Genomic DNA, 15549 nt, shown 5'->3' with positions numbered 1-15549 from the left:
ATCTGTAATATGTGTGCAAACTCATTTATGTATATATATGTGTTTGTGTACATGCCAGAATTTAGGACCTGAGACTATTCAGTTTTCGGATCATTGTGGTAGTATGTTATCTACAAATGTGCAAAAAGTATTGGGACCATTCCAGTTGTTAAAAAAAAAAATTCCAAGTAATTATCGATATAATGCAAAGTGCTTTTTCAGATTAGTCCCCAATGAGTAAACTTAATGAAGCTTCACACTTGATTTTGGATTGCAAGGGAAAATGAACATTTATTGATCAGTAATGTGTTATATTTCAACAACACAAATGAAGTAACTGAAAATATGTGATTATTTTTATTTGTAGTAGAAAAAGCCACTGAAAGGTTAGAAATGTTTATTTGTAGAGGAGCAAGTTCAGTAAAACCTAAAATGGCAAAAGATTCATTCAGCTTGGAGCAGTGTATACCACTCATACAAGTCAAGGCATGTTTCATGGCCTATTGTGTACTGAATATGTATTAATGTAATCAGAGCAAATTTACGGTATTATTTCATTGATTGTTCTTAAAGCCTTCTGTATCATCCCTTAGTGCCAGATGGATTACCACCGACATTTTACAGTACGGGTTTGTTCGTCCATTGCTCAGGATTTTTGGCCGACGCTCTTGGAGGTGTCACTGCCAGTAGCCATGAACTCCTCGATCTCCTGCACGGTGCGAGGGACACAGGTGAGCAGCTCCACGCCGTCGGCTGTGACCGCGATGTTGTCCTCGATGCGCACCTGCAGAGTTTGGAGCATTCGCCGTTTAAGCACCAGCTGCTTAATGTCTGCTTTTATCCAGCACAATCCTGCCAGGTTAATCAACTTTCACAATTATACTGCAGCAGGGCTCCTCCAGTTTGACTGATTATAGCTTTGCCTATGTGGCTGCTAGATGTCCTGCATGTTTAGAGTTATTTTATTGACTACATGCTTGTGTGGTCACTCCTGGGGAAGATATGTGCTCATCGGTCACACTTTCAGTTTGATATTATGAGGAATGGGGCAGGTCTGGGCACCTGGAGAAGTTAAGCTTTGAGAGCCATGGTTATCAACATTACTGTATTCATTCTTGTTGATTCTTCTTCAGATAATCCAATAAGCAAATCATAACAGGAGATCCTTCAGCAATCACAATGGCAAGATATGAGAGCGTGTTGGAGAATGTCTCCAGGTGACACATGAAGTATGTGAAACACAAACCAGAATGATGTTACCAACTACCTATACGGCTAAATATGAACACATTATCTACTAACATCTTCACTAACTGTTTCTAGTGAAGTAAACTGATGTGTTTATGTGCGTTGTATTCCTCCAAACTAGAAGAGCACAGTCTGCATATAAACGACCCTAAAGTCAAGCACGAGTGCCGATATTGTGCGTTATGATGATGACGGTGGCGGTTCATGCGTACTTACCCCTCCAAATCCACGGAAACGTGCTAGAACATCACTGTTAATGAAGCACTGCTGGGCAGGTGAAGCCAGGGCCTGGTCCAGTAGGTGGTCAATGAAGTAGATGCCAGGTTCGACCGTCAGGACCATGCGTTCCAGGACCGCACGGCCCATACGCAGGCTCTTCAGACCCGGCTCATCAATCCGCACCACACCCTGGGCACCCGGACACAGTGGAGGCCATGAGCTCCTTCCGCACAGCCAGGAGCTAATTCCATTCAGCTTTTACACCCTGATGTCCAATAGTGCTCTGACTCCCACTGACTGGTTTACTATGAATGTACAGTATGTGGTATGTCTAGTTGGAGACATTGCGGAAAATCTTATGCTTCTGGCATTGAGCTACCAAGGTGGGCTGAAATATTAATCTATATGAATTTCCACCATCTTTAAATCACGATTCAGAAAAATCAATGACAACTAAAACTACCACAACTATTTCCAGAACGGCTGGCGCCTGCAGTCCCGACTTCTTGTAATACCTGTAGAACATCTGAATCTCTCAGTTGTCTTTCTTCACACTATTTCCTTCTGGCCAGATTTTATCACAGCCAGTAGCTTCAGAGACTGACAGTGTCCATAAAGGGATTCATTGTCTCTGAGCCACACTGACCTCCGGATATCCTCCCACGTCATGCACGTCGATGCCCATCAGATGGCCCAGGCCGTGGGGCATGAAGACGGCACCCATGTGCGCCTTCAGCATATCGTCCACGCTCCCCTTCAGAATGCCGATCTTTACCAGCTCCTCCAGCTGCACACGACTGGTCAGGCGATGTACGTCTGGCCACAGCACACCTACGGACACATTCAGCAGGTGAAGCAGAACCCTGTACTGTAAGGGTGCGCAAGTTTTTTAACCCTGACAGTCAATTTTACAAATGAAATACTCTGACAAGCTAACAAATCGCAGTGGTATATTTTTCCACTCACTCTTTGTCCCCCTGGTATATTTTATTGATCACAATCGACCAGGTGGCTGCCAATGAAGTAAAGCCATTACCTGTCCTATCTCATGATCGACCTGGAAACCCTTGTTTCAAAGCACTGCTCATTCAGTCCGGTTGTCAGTAGACTGTGTAAAGTGGTAACTGACAATGATGACCTCTAGTGGACAAGACAGGAACTCCGCTTGGTGGGGGGGGGGGGGGGGGGGGGTTCACCTGGTTTGATGGCGGCTAGGGCGGCGCGGGAGGACTTGAGAGCAGCCTCGTAGATAGCCTTCTGGTCGTCGGTGAACTTCCCGTTTGCCGGGAAAGAGCAGGTGATGTCGGAACTGTAGCAGTAATACTCTCCACCCATGTCAAAAAGACTGCAATGAAAGCAGAGCAGGTTGTTTAAAAACAACTAGAAATACCACCACAACTGTCAGAGTTAAAACTGTCTACATTAACAGGCTACAAGAAAAAAAGGTTTGGATTGAAGCTAGGGATGGATCGATCCATCTTTCAGTTCCGATCAAATTCCGATCGCCAATACACAACCGCCAATACCGAAACAGATTCTGATACAAGACATAATTATATCTTGTATAATATAATTATTATAATTATATAATTAACATTTTATATAATAAATATACGACAAAATTTATACTTTATATACTATTAATATGTTTAATCTAGTAAAAGTGCATGCGAAAAATCTTTAATTAGGTTACTAAAAACATACATAACGACATAACGCACTGTTCCACCATGTTTGTACATCTTGTTTTAAGTCTTTTTGTCACACTTTACAGTCCCATTTGAATATTTTCCAAGCGAGGCTGTGCAAGTGGCGATTGCTTAAAAAGCCCCACAATTTTTCTCCCACTGATCGCAGCCCCTCGAGTATCACAAGCTGTAGCAAGAGCACAAAACCCAAACCATCCCAGTACTTTTTTCATATTACTCGCGTTGCCGTGTACGACGCGCGTACCTCGTCGAGTAGGATTTTCAACTAAACGCTACTCCCAACTCTGTTTTTACAAAAGATTACAATTTCTGTGCCACTAGTTGTTGTTAAAAGAATAAAACGCTTCCAGATCGCCACTCATTTATTACTATGCTCCTCCTGCTGCAAAAGGTATGCGTGTGACATCACAGCAAGCGGAAGTCACTGCGCTCACACCCACTGGGTGGTATAAAAAACTTAGTGACAGCATTAGCTTACACAGTTTAAACAAGACCACACTTTGAAGCACAGCCACCAGAGGGCAGTATAACATTAACACTGTGGAAATTATTGTTATTAGTTGGTCCAATTAAGAATTTTGAACGAAGAAAGTATTGTTTTCTTGGTGAGAGAACAAGGATATACACAGCACAAAAGCAAAGAAGTGTACCAGCTTGTTTTATATAAAAATACTTTTTATAGACTTTGGACCATGTAAGAAGTGACTTACCACATGTCTCCATCTGCAATAGCCTTGTTATTGGGAGCTCCAGCGTGGCCATAGTGCAAAATAGAGGAGTTCTCTCCCCTAGAAAAGTTTGTGATACAAGGTAATAACTTTCAGATTTTCAAGTGTAAAACAGAATTACTTAAAGTCTACAGAAAAACATTAGGGTGGGTAATTTGCGCGAACAGTACTGGAGAAAATGCGATGGCGAAGACCAAGTTGTTGTAGATTAAATGCTTTGAACATGCCCTCTGTTTTAATTGCGAGTTGCTACCTAGAAGGTGCCGAATGGAATTTTCTGCTGCCGTGACGACATTCAAACATCCAATTACATAAAAATTGTATCTGTCACGCTAAACGAGAGTGTTCACCAAAACATGCACATCTACTTAAAATGCATGCTGAAAGAAAACAGAATGAACATCAAAGCCTACTGGGTGGACTCCTGCAATTCCTTAATCGGCCTGTAAGAAACATGGAGCCTGTTTGTGTGGCATTTCAGCAGAAGCGTGGGTAGCTGTTAGCCTCGCAGACAAGCGGATGCTGCAGCAGGTGTCAGGGCACATAGAGTTGATGAGATAGAGCGGTAGCCTTCTGATGAAGGGCGGGTGAAAGAACAGTGTGGGGGCGGGACTTACGGAGGATACATCACAATGCAGGGGCGGGACTTACGGAAGATACATCACAATGCAGGGGCGGGACTTACGGAAGATACATCACAATGCAGGGGCGGGACTTACGGAAGATACATTATAATGCGGTTGGACTTGCAGAGAATACATTATAATGCAGGGGTGGGACTTACGTTCCACAGATACAGGCGTAAGATGTGTGCCTCATGCCTCCTTGGGTGTAGCAGTAGTGCTGGAAGAGGCTGAAAGACAGCAGCAAGAGGCAATTATCTTTGGTGGAGCAGGGACTGAGATACACATGACCTGCTGAAGTGCTGCTCTACAGGTCAACAGGAGATACTGTGCTTCTCTTGCCAGAAACTTGTCTCCCTGGTTTTAATGAACAACCAAAAGGTCCCAACACATGTCACCCCTCATGGCAACTGCTGTTTATTGCCGTTAAATATACCCTTGCTACAAGTCCTAAGTTTATAAAGTGTAGCAAAGTAAAATTAATTCATACAAGTCAATAAATGGAATACCAAGAGTATGAGCCCTGGCGTGTGACAGCAGTAAAATCAAGAGAGAGACAGAGCAGAAGACCAGATCGCGAGGCATGGACTCCACAAGACCTCTGAGGGTGCCCTTGGTATCTTAAGATCCCTTAAGTCCTGTTAGTAGTGAGGTGGGTCTCCATGGATCACACTTGTTTGCACAGCACATTCAAAAGATACTCGAGCAGAATGAGATCTGGGGAATTTGGAGGCCAAGTCAACACCATGAACTCTTCTTTTTCATGTTCCTCAAATCATTCCTGAAAAGTTTTTTGTAGTGTGGTAGGGCACATGATCCTGCTGAAAGAGGCCACTGCCTTGGGGGAATACCACTGCCATGGAGGGGGGTACTTAGTCTGCAACAAGGTTTCGGTAGGTGGTACGTGCCAAAGTAACATCCACACGAGTGCCAGGATCCAAGGTTTCCCAGCAGAACTTTGCCCAGAGCATCACACTACTTCCACTGACTTGCCTTCTTTCTGTAATGCATCGTCTTATCAGGGGAAGAGTTCGTTTGTAGACGGCACAGGTACCCTGCTGTCCACATGATGTAACAGAAACCACAACTCGGCAGACCAGGCCAGACAACTGGTCAAAATCGCTCCTTACGCTTGCTCTTTTTCAGCTTCCAACACATCAACTTGAACCGACCGTTCACTTTCCTAATGTATAATGGCGCCCTTCACAGGTGCCATTGTAGTGAAATAATCAGTGTTATTTACTGCACCTGTCTTTGGTGCATAGTGTTGTGGACGATCGGTGTACAAGTACACATACACGTGTCCCTTTCCTATCCAGGCATAAAATTTTACTCGTAAAGGCAGCAAAATCTACAAATAATAGATACAAAAGCTTTGCCTCAGGGCAACACAGTGAACTTAATTGGACAAATCAACGACTCCACGGGTTCCAAAGCATCCCTGTGTGATACTGATACCAGCAGCTTAACTCTCCTTTAACAAGCAGCAGGTGTCCACAGTGGGGTTTTGCACCTAGTCTCTTCCTCTGACTGCATTCAGGACTAGAGCAGGAAACCTGCAGATGGGTCCACGTTCCACGAGGCGGCCGGCGGCTGTGTCTGGGCCCAGCTTAGCCTTCTAACAGAGAAGCTAACATCAAGTATGGGACCAGGTCCGCATCACCAGCAAGATGCACAGCAGCTAACGGTTGCCCATGGCAACACAGCTGCAGCTCCACTCCATATCCTCTACCTCAAAACATGGTGATGTCCAAATCCTTAGAAAGGTAACGTACCTCCATTAGAGTAAGATAAGTTGGGAGAAGCTCCCTGCAGTGTGATTATAAACGCGTCTCAGCCACGAGGATCAACACCCAGGGTGTGTGCATGAAGTCAAGAAAACACATTCATCATTTTATAATGACGATCTGCAAGGCTGATCTGGGATCAGCCGACTTGTCATGTGGAAGCACTCCCCAGATGGGTCGCACCTAAATTGCTTGAGTTTGTGCCTTGCACACTTGATTTAAAAGCACATCCATCCTGTGTACCCCAGACAAACAGGCTCAGCTTCTCCTTTATCAGATTCAGAAGCTCTAATTCACCAAGCAAGATGACAACCTGGAAGGATAAAAATCTTAAGTCCACTTTTAGATGTCTATAATAAATGCCTCATTAGTGAAATGCAATACAGTATGTCTACAGTTGCTATGGCAATATGTCAGGTGCATCAATGATGTGTAAACATACAGAAACAAAATGATGCATAAATAAGTCATAAATCTGATCAATCTTATGCTACACTGCACTGTGATCCTTAGTCCACTGGATCACATGACCATTTTACAGTGACCTTTTTCATGTCATTGTGACCACATGCTGTCTACTAGGAAAATTATACATGACTATGGATACTCTCGTTTTTATGTACCCTACTGTGAAAACAAAAAGGAATCTCTAAAATGAACCGCATCAGCACCCTGTAATACATATCCACAGGCAGTAAAGGCTATCTAACAACAGTAAAAATACGTTGTTCCACAGATGTCAGATAACACACACTTGCCCACCACTTCATTTTCATTCTGCTGGTTGGGAACTGCATAAATAGCCTTCTTGTTAGTACAACAAGCTTGAAATACCTCTTTTGGAATTGCTTTAATATTTTTCCCCCCAAATCCCTCAAAAGAATTTCAACCAATTGGATGCCACAGCTGAGTGAGAGCAGCCTCGCTTCTCTAGGACAGCAGGTGCAAGGTTACAAACGAGATCAGTTCCCCAAATCCGTCTAAGTTGAATTTGGAGGAAATTCATAAAACAAGTATGTATGATTATTATTTAATGTTAGTCAAATGTTTGACTTGGTATATAGTATATTTTACCTTATATAGTATATATTACCTACACTAATACATAATAATAAACATTAAACATAAACAAACATAGTACAGTACATAAAATAGTAATAATAAAAGTAACAGTACTGTACCATGAGCTGACAAACTGTTAAAAGTCACGCGTTTGTCATAATGAACCATTGTATTTAAATCAAATGTGTAATATTATAGACTTTTTGACAGTCCATTCGTAAGTACGAGTTGTCTGTAAGTCAGACGTTATTAACCCTAGAACTCCCTGTATATCTGCAGCGTCTCTGCCAATGGTTCTACCTCGACAGCATGGGTGGGTGTGGCCAGTCATGAGCCCAATCAGAGGAAAAGTGCTGTTCAGAAACAAACTGATTGGTTAAAGTAATGCCACAGGTCATTTAAAAAACCAATAGAATAATATGTAGGATTAATATGTATTTTGTTACCAGGTGGATTATTATGGGATTGGCCCACCTGATTTTCTGCTGGCCCACCCACATTATGATTTCTAGCTCCATTATTGCAATGATCTACATGTATTTTGTTACACTGTTTATATTGTAGTAGCCCTGTTCGGTCCCACTTCATTCGCAGCAGGGGAAGCTGTGCAGTCACAAACCTCTTTTCAACACTTGAAGGGTTCTTTAGACACAATTAAATAAATCAGCATATCTGTGGGTCAGACAGCCAGCCCAGGTTACAAGGGGAAGGGCATGCCATGTCAGAAATAGACCTCCTTATGGAAGTGAAGCAGGCCTAACAAAACGATCACAGCAGGTGATCTGTTAACATGACTGTTCTGTCATTCAGATTCTTGATGCAAAGTAATTACTGCATCAGATTACTCATCTCCTATAAGTGGTCTTTTCTTTTACCCTCACAATGTGATCAATGCACATTGACATCTATTGCTTATGCCTTGCAATAAAACTTCCCTTCAGATAACAGAGTTCCCCAACAGTCCAGTAAATTATTTAAATCTGAAAAAGCATGTCTTATTGTCTTTACTGATGCTTTCAAGGACTTAAATGGCATAGATATAAATTTGTATCCGCACTGACAACAGCTTGGCAAACTACTGTGAATCTGCCAAGATTCCCAAAGCATTAGCCCCCCCCCCCCCCCCATCCAAAGAGCACGACAGACACTTGAGTTTAACCAACAGCAGTCTAAGTGCCGAGGGACCTTAGTCACACAAGGACTGATCTTGATAGATGGGAGGGGTTGAAACTCTTTGTTCTCTACATTGTTACCTTTGTAATAGCCACACGCACACGCACACGCACACGCACACACACACACACACACACACACACACACACACACACACACACACACACACACACACACACACACACACATACACACACACATACACACACACACACACACACACACACACACACACACACACACACACACACAATTGAAGGCATGTTTGGGGCTACCTCTAGAGATCTGGATAAGATAAACTGATTTGTAAAAAGCTAGGAGACCTTTGGAGCAAAGTAAACCTCCTGTGAGGCTGTGTTCTGCTGCTGGGGTAAACAGACAGGCTACAGCTAACTGATGCGAGTCGTGCCAGTGCCCCCCCCCCCCCCATTCCCCCCACTTCCATCTCGCAACACAAACGTGGCAGGCAAAGAGGACTACAGAATGAACCGAGGAGAGCCTGCTGCTCTTCAGCGCAGTTCAAATAACTGCCAACACATGGAAACGGCAGCACAGCCAGGTAAGGACAGCAGCCGCATTAGTGGGCAAGGGCATGTTGTCGTACCCCAGAAGGTTGCTGGTTCAACTCCCAGGAAACTTTTTTGTGCAGTACCTGTGACCAAGAATGCGAGCACAGAAATTCCAGAACTGCCTTGTCAATAAAGAATTTTTCTTGTTCTAGGATTTTCTCTAGGTGATTCTGTGAATGTAATGAGGGACCTTGAGAAGGTGCATTTAGGCCCATAAAGCTGATGCCATTTTTGGGAAAACAGAGAAGCAACTGCCTGCTCATGTCACACTGAGTTTCTTATGAACTTTAAAACACACACACACACACACACACACACACACACACACACACACACACACACACACACACACACAAAGGCAGTGCAAATTTGACAGATGGTGCACAACGGGATTATGACAGCAGTACGATCTACACCGAGCGAAATCCTGATCAAACCCACTTCTGGGAGAGGTTGCAGCAGTGACATTGGTAACGTGGGACAGCTGTCTATAAAGGAGTGGAGGATTCCATTTTCAGGACGATCCTGACAATCACTCGAATATCATCTGAATTTTTATTTGTCAATTTGGATAAAAAAAAAAAATGAAAACCAGAACACATTCAATCCGGTTGGTTTAGATGCTAAATTATTCAAATGTTCATGTACATACATCCAAGCAGAGGTCAGTGTCCTTTTTCTGTGCTGATTTTAAAGATCTTATATTAATTCCACCTTTTTCAGCAGTTCTACTGTATACTGTAGAATATAATAAAATGTCAGTTTTTTTTTGTTGCTACATTAAGTAGCGATAATTCATATTAACACTTTACTGGAAATGTGGAATTTGGAACGTGATAAAGTACAGCCCCTCCCCAGGATATGATGGAGTTGCGTTCCAATAAACCCTTTGTAGCGTAAAAATATTGTAAGGTGAAAATGCATTTCATTAAGCCTACGATAAACATGCTTAGAACACTCGAATTTACCCAACTGTAGGCTAATGTATTAATACAAAGCTTAATTTATTTTAAAACAGAGTGTTGAGTATCACACATAATTCATTGAATAATGTACTGAAAGTAAAAGACTTGTACTCATTCTAAAGTCGGAATATTGTAACATGGACCGTCGTAACCCGGGGAGCGTCAGTATTCGCAATGACACATGGGTGGCACTGACAGCTGGGTGTACGAGAAACACGGCTTTCAATCCATGATCTGTATCCTCTTTTGCCGACTGTCACAGATGGGCTTTTTACTGGTTATGTTACTGGCTCCTTATAGGATAATCCTGGTAGTTACTGACCGCACACAGTAGATACCACTCATTGTGGATTTCGAAGCATTGCTTTTATTTCAATTCCCAGCAACTTTGTTTCCATGGTCTACAACTTGGTTAAATAACTGAGAAGTGCACTGACAATAGATGAAGAACAAACATCTCCCAGCCCTTGATTTAAGCTCATGACAGCCTCACACCCCTGCAGCCACAACCTGCGTCTCTGCACCATCCCATCAAACGATCCTTTGACCATTCACTGACTCCTCCTCAAGACAGACCTTGATCTCAGGCCTCCATCCTGGACCATTAAATGAAAAAAACAGTCGGTTAGACAGCTATAGGTTGCTGTCTTCTGCAGCCACTCTCCTCCTTTAAGGATGTGAGAGACAAAAGCACGCATGGACGACAGGCTATCCATTTTCTGTCATCTGCATCTCATAGGGCAACTCAGGTCTTTAATTACACACACGAGCGAATGGCCATTATTTGGAAGTTGCCTCTGTGTGTGTGTGTGTTGTTGATACACACACACACACACACACACAGTAAAGGAACAAAAAATAGAAGACATTCACATCATGACTGAGGAGATACACACACACACACACACACACACACACACACACACACACACACACACACACACACACACACACACACACACACTTTGCTTCCATAAAAATGTTCTACAGTCAAAATAAAGGAAACAGATGAGACCAAACACCCTAGAATGACTAAAATAAACACCGTTTCCAAGTTTGTCTTGCCAAAATTATATATAAAAAGAAACTTGACGTCAAATAACAGAGTAATTTTAAGAACACGAGGGAGCATCTTGCAACCTGGAAGTAGACACTGAAAACATACATTTTTGCAGTGGTACTTTCAGCAATTAATTTTCAACTTGGCAGCCTGACACTGGCAAAGCAAGTAGGGGGAAGGATCGCAGCAGGGGGTCTCAGGTTCATGTGTGAGTCACACGCCAATTCATTGCCTTCTTTCCTGATCATCTCCTCTCAGTGATGTCATCCATTATGCTAGGCGGTAGCAAGACAATTTAAAGGACACCGAGGTACCTGTTTAAAAGGAGCATGACATTCATTCGGCTAACAAATGACATGTGAAATTCAAAAATCTACTCAGTGGATGAAATTCTGCCTGACAAACCCACAAAGTTCGGTGGACAGCTCTACAAAAAGTGGTTTGGTTTGTAAACAGTTGAATATGCTGGCAAAGCTCCTCTCTCAGCTTGGGTTTCCAGATTTTCAGACAAGTAAACTCACAAAACGGCCAATGCTAAGGTTAAACTAGGCCAAATTCTCAGCTCATAAACACCGGCACACATTAAACTCCAGTTTTTGCAAAGGACACTGATTATTGATCCGTTTCTCTTCCTGTGAACTCCCAACCTATCAGATGCTTTATACTCAGAAAATGACTTTGGTTAAATGAACAGATCATTTGATTGGTTGAGGGGAAGGACTCATAACCGGAAGGCTGCAGTTCTAGATTGTAGGAGGTCCGTGATGCGTTTCCACGGCATGAGCTGCTTAATCTGAAGTGCCTGAGTGTAATATCCATCTGTATAAATATCAATGACATTTTACACAAAAGAATCAGATAAACATCCCAAATGTCATAGTGATATAACAATGAGACCAACACATACGACCTGAAAGGGGTTGTAATGAGGACAATGACAACAGTTACTAAGGAAGAGGCAGTGGACAAGGAATAAGAACACTAACAAAATGAGGTTTGCAGTCACACGACTGGCAGCTAAGGTGACACAAATACCACCAGCTTAGCACTCCTGGTTGATTAAGGGCTTTGGCCACCAGGACAGCTGTGTCCTTGCTCTCCTTAGGACAAACACAGACGGGGAATGTCCTCCCAGCAGGAAAGGGAGCCTGTATTATGTAGAACAATGTTTCTCAACCTTGTTCTCAGGGACTTCCAGAGGGTTTACGTCCCAGCGAGCTTCTCCAGTATGCCTGCTTCTCTGCCACGCTCATTCCCTGGCACTCAAGGATACAAAACATGGCAGAAGAATATGGTGCTTTTTGATTGCAGTCACTGCACTGTGCACACATTTGCTAGGCATTGCATTCTTCTTGGCATGAAAAGAGCCTTCAAAGTTCCTTGTGGCAAAACAACAGTCAACCAGCAGCGCCTGCAACAGAAGTGCTGCTTGGACGCATGGCAATACTCCTGGAGCCACGCTGGCCTTTAGTACACAAATACTGCTGCTGTTTCTCCTTTTATACAACCGCTAATACTAATAATAATAAAAAAAAAAATCTGCAAAATCTCATTACTTATGATGGTCGCATCATTTGCAGACCTTGTGAGCCCCATGCAGCCAAACAAGCACGAAAAAAAAACCACACAATGATCTGCCAAAAACACACTCATATCCCAATACAAACCTGCATGCACACAGTAACAGCCATAACTACAATGTAGTAATATTCAGGGTCAGAACTGGGGCTGGATTTTCAGCTGTACAGGGATACCAACAAATATCGGTTATGGCCAGTTATAAATAGACACATTCTTTAAATCATGCGTTGTCACTTTGCAAATCTTTTGACAGTTGCATCTGTTTCATAGTTTGCACAATTGCAAGTTGGAAGAGTGCATGGAAACATACGAAGCGGAAAACACAGAGATGTTTAGTCCTTATTGAGCAGCAGAGCTTTTTAAAACAGGCTGGTATCAGAATGAGATCTGGACACTTTCACTTAACCTCCGCTCCTTATCCTGACCAAGAAAAAACACCTGATTCGATCTGACTGACCTGTCCAATTGATCAGTCCTCCCCACATTCATCATCAAAACCTAAACTCCTTTTCCAAACTCAATCTGATATCCTCGAGGTTTACATGAGTGACTGGTGCATTATCCCCAAAGCTGCTTAACCAAAGATTAGACTAGGATAAAATATACAAGGACAGAGCAAATCAGGAACAAAAATATTAATAGAACAGTAATTCACTGTTTTATATGTGGGATTTTAAAGAAACAAGACATGAAACTTGAAACCAAAAGCTGTCTAGTAAGTGCAGCTAAAGTGCAACTAAATGAAAAAATATATATATGTATTTTTTTCCAACGGTATATTCAAACACAGGAAGAATCTCAGAATGGCCTAGCAGGTTTTTTTTATTAGATCACTTCGTTTTCACTTATATAAAACTTTCCTGAAGGTGTTGGGATCCGTCCTACAGCCGCTTGGGCTGCATAAAGACAAGGATCTGAAGGCTGCCGAGTGACCAGCCGTGACTCCACATGAACATGAATCTTTCAAGAATCCGAAGACAGCAGTGAAAACTGACATCGGTGGCAGGACTGATTCAGGCAGCCGCCGGAGAGGCGGGTGGGGCGCGGTGCCGGGGGGGGGGGGTCAGAGCGCTGGCCGGGGACCCCAGTTCTTACACATTCCCCGGTAACACAGGCTAGCAGTCACCGCTATTTTTAAAACTCTTGGCAGGACGCTATTGTAGCGTTGCAGCGAATGCAAAACTGCCCGCACAGCATCTTATTATTTCACAAAATCGACAAACTACCAGGCAGCGTGGTGGTTCAGTGGGTGTGACTGCTGTCTCTCACCACCGGGGGGTAGGAACTCAAATCCCATCGGCAGGCAGGTGAACTGGCATCTCCACTCTGCCTGTAGTGTTTGCCCTGGGATATACTGGCACCCCACACTGGGCGCAGTGCTGCCTTTTACCCTGAGCTGCCTGGGATAGGATCCAGGTTGCGGTTAGGAGGCCGACGAGAAGATATATAACAAGTTAAGTCAGGTACTGTGACATAAGGTGTTACTAAAACAATGTTTTGATGACATGAATATTTCTCTCAGCTATGTAACATACGAGTTCTGATGTGTGTCACATAGTTGCCTATTAGTGCTGAAATGCGTTCCAGCAGCTGATAGGCGAGTCGACAGGTTAAGGACATGAAATCATGGTATTCCAGCATAAAACCCAGGAGACAGGGTGCTCGAGCACCCTTGAGCGAACTACTTAGCCTGCGATTTTACTGCTGTATAAATATGTGAACAATTTAAACCAGTTTGAGAGGGGAGAAAAATAGTAAAGCAGGCAAGCCAATAAAAAATAAATACGAGCAGTAGCTGAATATACAGCTTCTGTGGCATTAACAAGTCAGCATGTGCAATTAAAATCAATTCAGTGGTTTACAGGTATAGGTTTATAGGCAGGACGGCCTTGTAGGCGTTTCCAGGCCTCTGAGAGCGCCCCCTTGCTGTAAGCCCTGACAAAGGCAGATCGCCCACCCACATGGCTTCTTCCCGCCCACCGGCACCCATCCCAGCTGCTGCAGTACAGCGCCGCAGTCCCCCACAGGCCCCGTCAGCCTCCAGATGCCGGAAGCTGGAGCGCCCCCACATGACACACATCAAAAGGCAGCCGGGGCTCGTTATCTCCCCTCTGCCTCACCGGGTCTTTGCTGGGATGCGCAATCCGCGACTTTGAAGTCGGAGCTGTTGGCAACATCTCAAGCGCCTCCACCGTCCAGCGGGCTGCTCTTCATTAAAACCGAGAGAGACTCCTAATTGGGGCCGTTTTCACCCCACCGCCAGTCCCAGCCACCCCCCAGCGCCTGGCACCAGGATCAGGAAGAACACGCATGACACAAATACTAAACACCGCATGGGAAGGATAGAGGGAGGGAATGATTAAAAAGTGTGCCTGTTAATTAATTATAAACACCTTGAAATATTCCATTCCAATGATTCAGAACAAGGTCAAGGTACTTGAAAATATCCACTAATTATAACTTTAATACTACAAATTTATTATAGGAAGATTAAGACGGCAATGGGAAATAGTGGCAGTGTCATTAAAAATGGCATGAAAGTTAGACAAGGCACTTAAGGAGGGTATCACTGTCCAGCTAATCGGCTAGTACAGTAAGACTTAGTGACTACGATTCAACATCATACAGGTGGATGTGCAGCTGAACAACATTTAGGGGCTGTAGTGAAATTTGTAAGAACTCTACGCCAATGAGTATTTAACTTGACCTATACATTTACAATTCCTGTGGGGTCTCGAAACCCTGACCTTTCAGTCACATCCGCAGTGCGGTGACAGGAAATGCATTTGCAGTCGCTGTTTATTCCCAAATCCCTCAGCTGCTGTGTGACCCGACTGCCCAGCTAC

At 43.5% G+C, this 15549-nt stretch overlaps 1 protein-coding gene across 1 annotated transcript in view; it reads right to left on the bottom strand.

Moving 5' to 3' along the window:
- Positions 1-243: 243 nt before the first annotated feature.
- Positions 244-15549, bottom strand: part of pepd (peptidase D) — a 42301-nt gene continuing 26995 nt past the window's right edge. Inside the window, exons 10-15 of the mRNA XM_049031025.1 lie at positions 4668-4736; positions 3866-3943; positions 2643-2791; positions 2093-2277; positions 1444-1635; positions 244-763 (exon numbers count right to left, since the gene is read on the bottom strand). Of these exons, the coding sequence (XP_048886982.1) occupies positions 626-763; positions 1444-1635; positions 2093-2277; positions 2643-2791; positions 3866-3943; positions 4668-4736 (811 nt within the window). The 3' untranslated portion in view covers positions 244-625. The remainder of the gene's footprint in view (positions 764-1443; positions 1636-2092; positions 2278-2642; positions 2792-3865; positions 3944-4667; positions 4737-15549) is intronic.

This window comes from Brienomyrus brachyistius, chromosome 11 (genome assembly GCF_023856365.1).
Source record: "Brienomyrus brachyistius isolate T26 chromosome 11, BBRACH_0.4, whole genome shotgun sequence".
NCBI classification, from domain to species: domain Eukaryota; kingdom Metazoa; phylum Chordata; class Actinopteri; order Osteoglossiformes; family Mormyridae; genus Brienomyrus; species Brienomyrus brachyistius.
The sequence above is the reverse complement of the archived record's forward strand: the minus strand, read 5'-3'. Positions and strand labels throughout refer to the sequence as shown.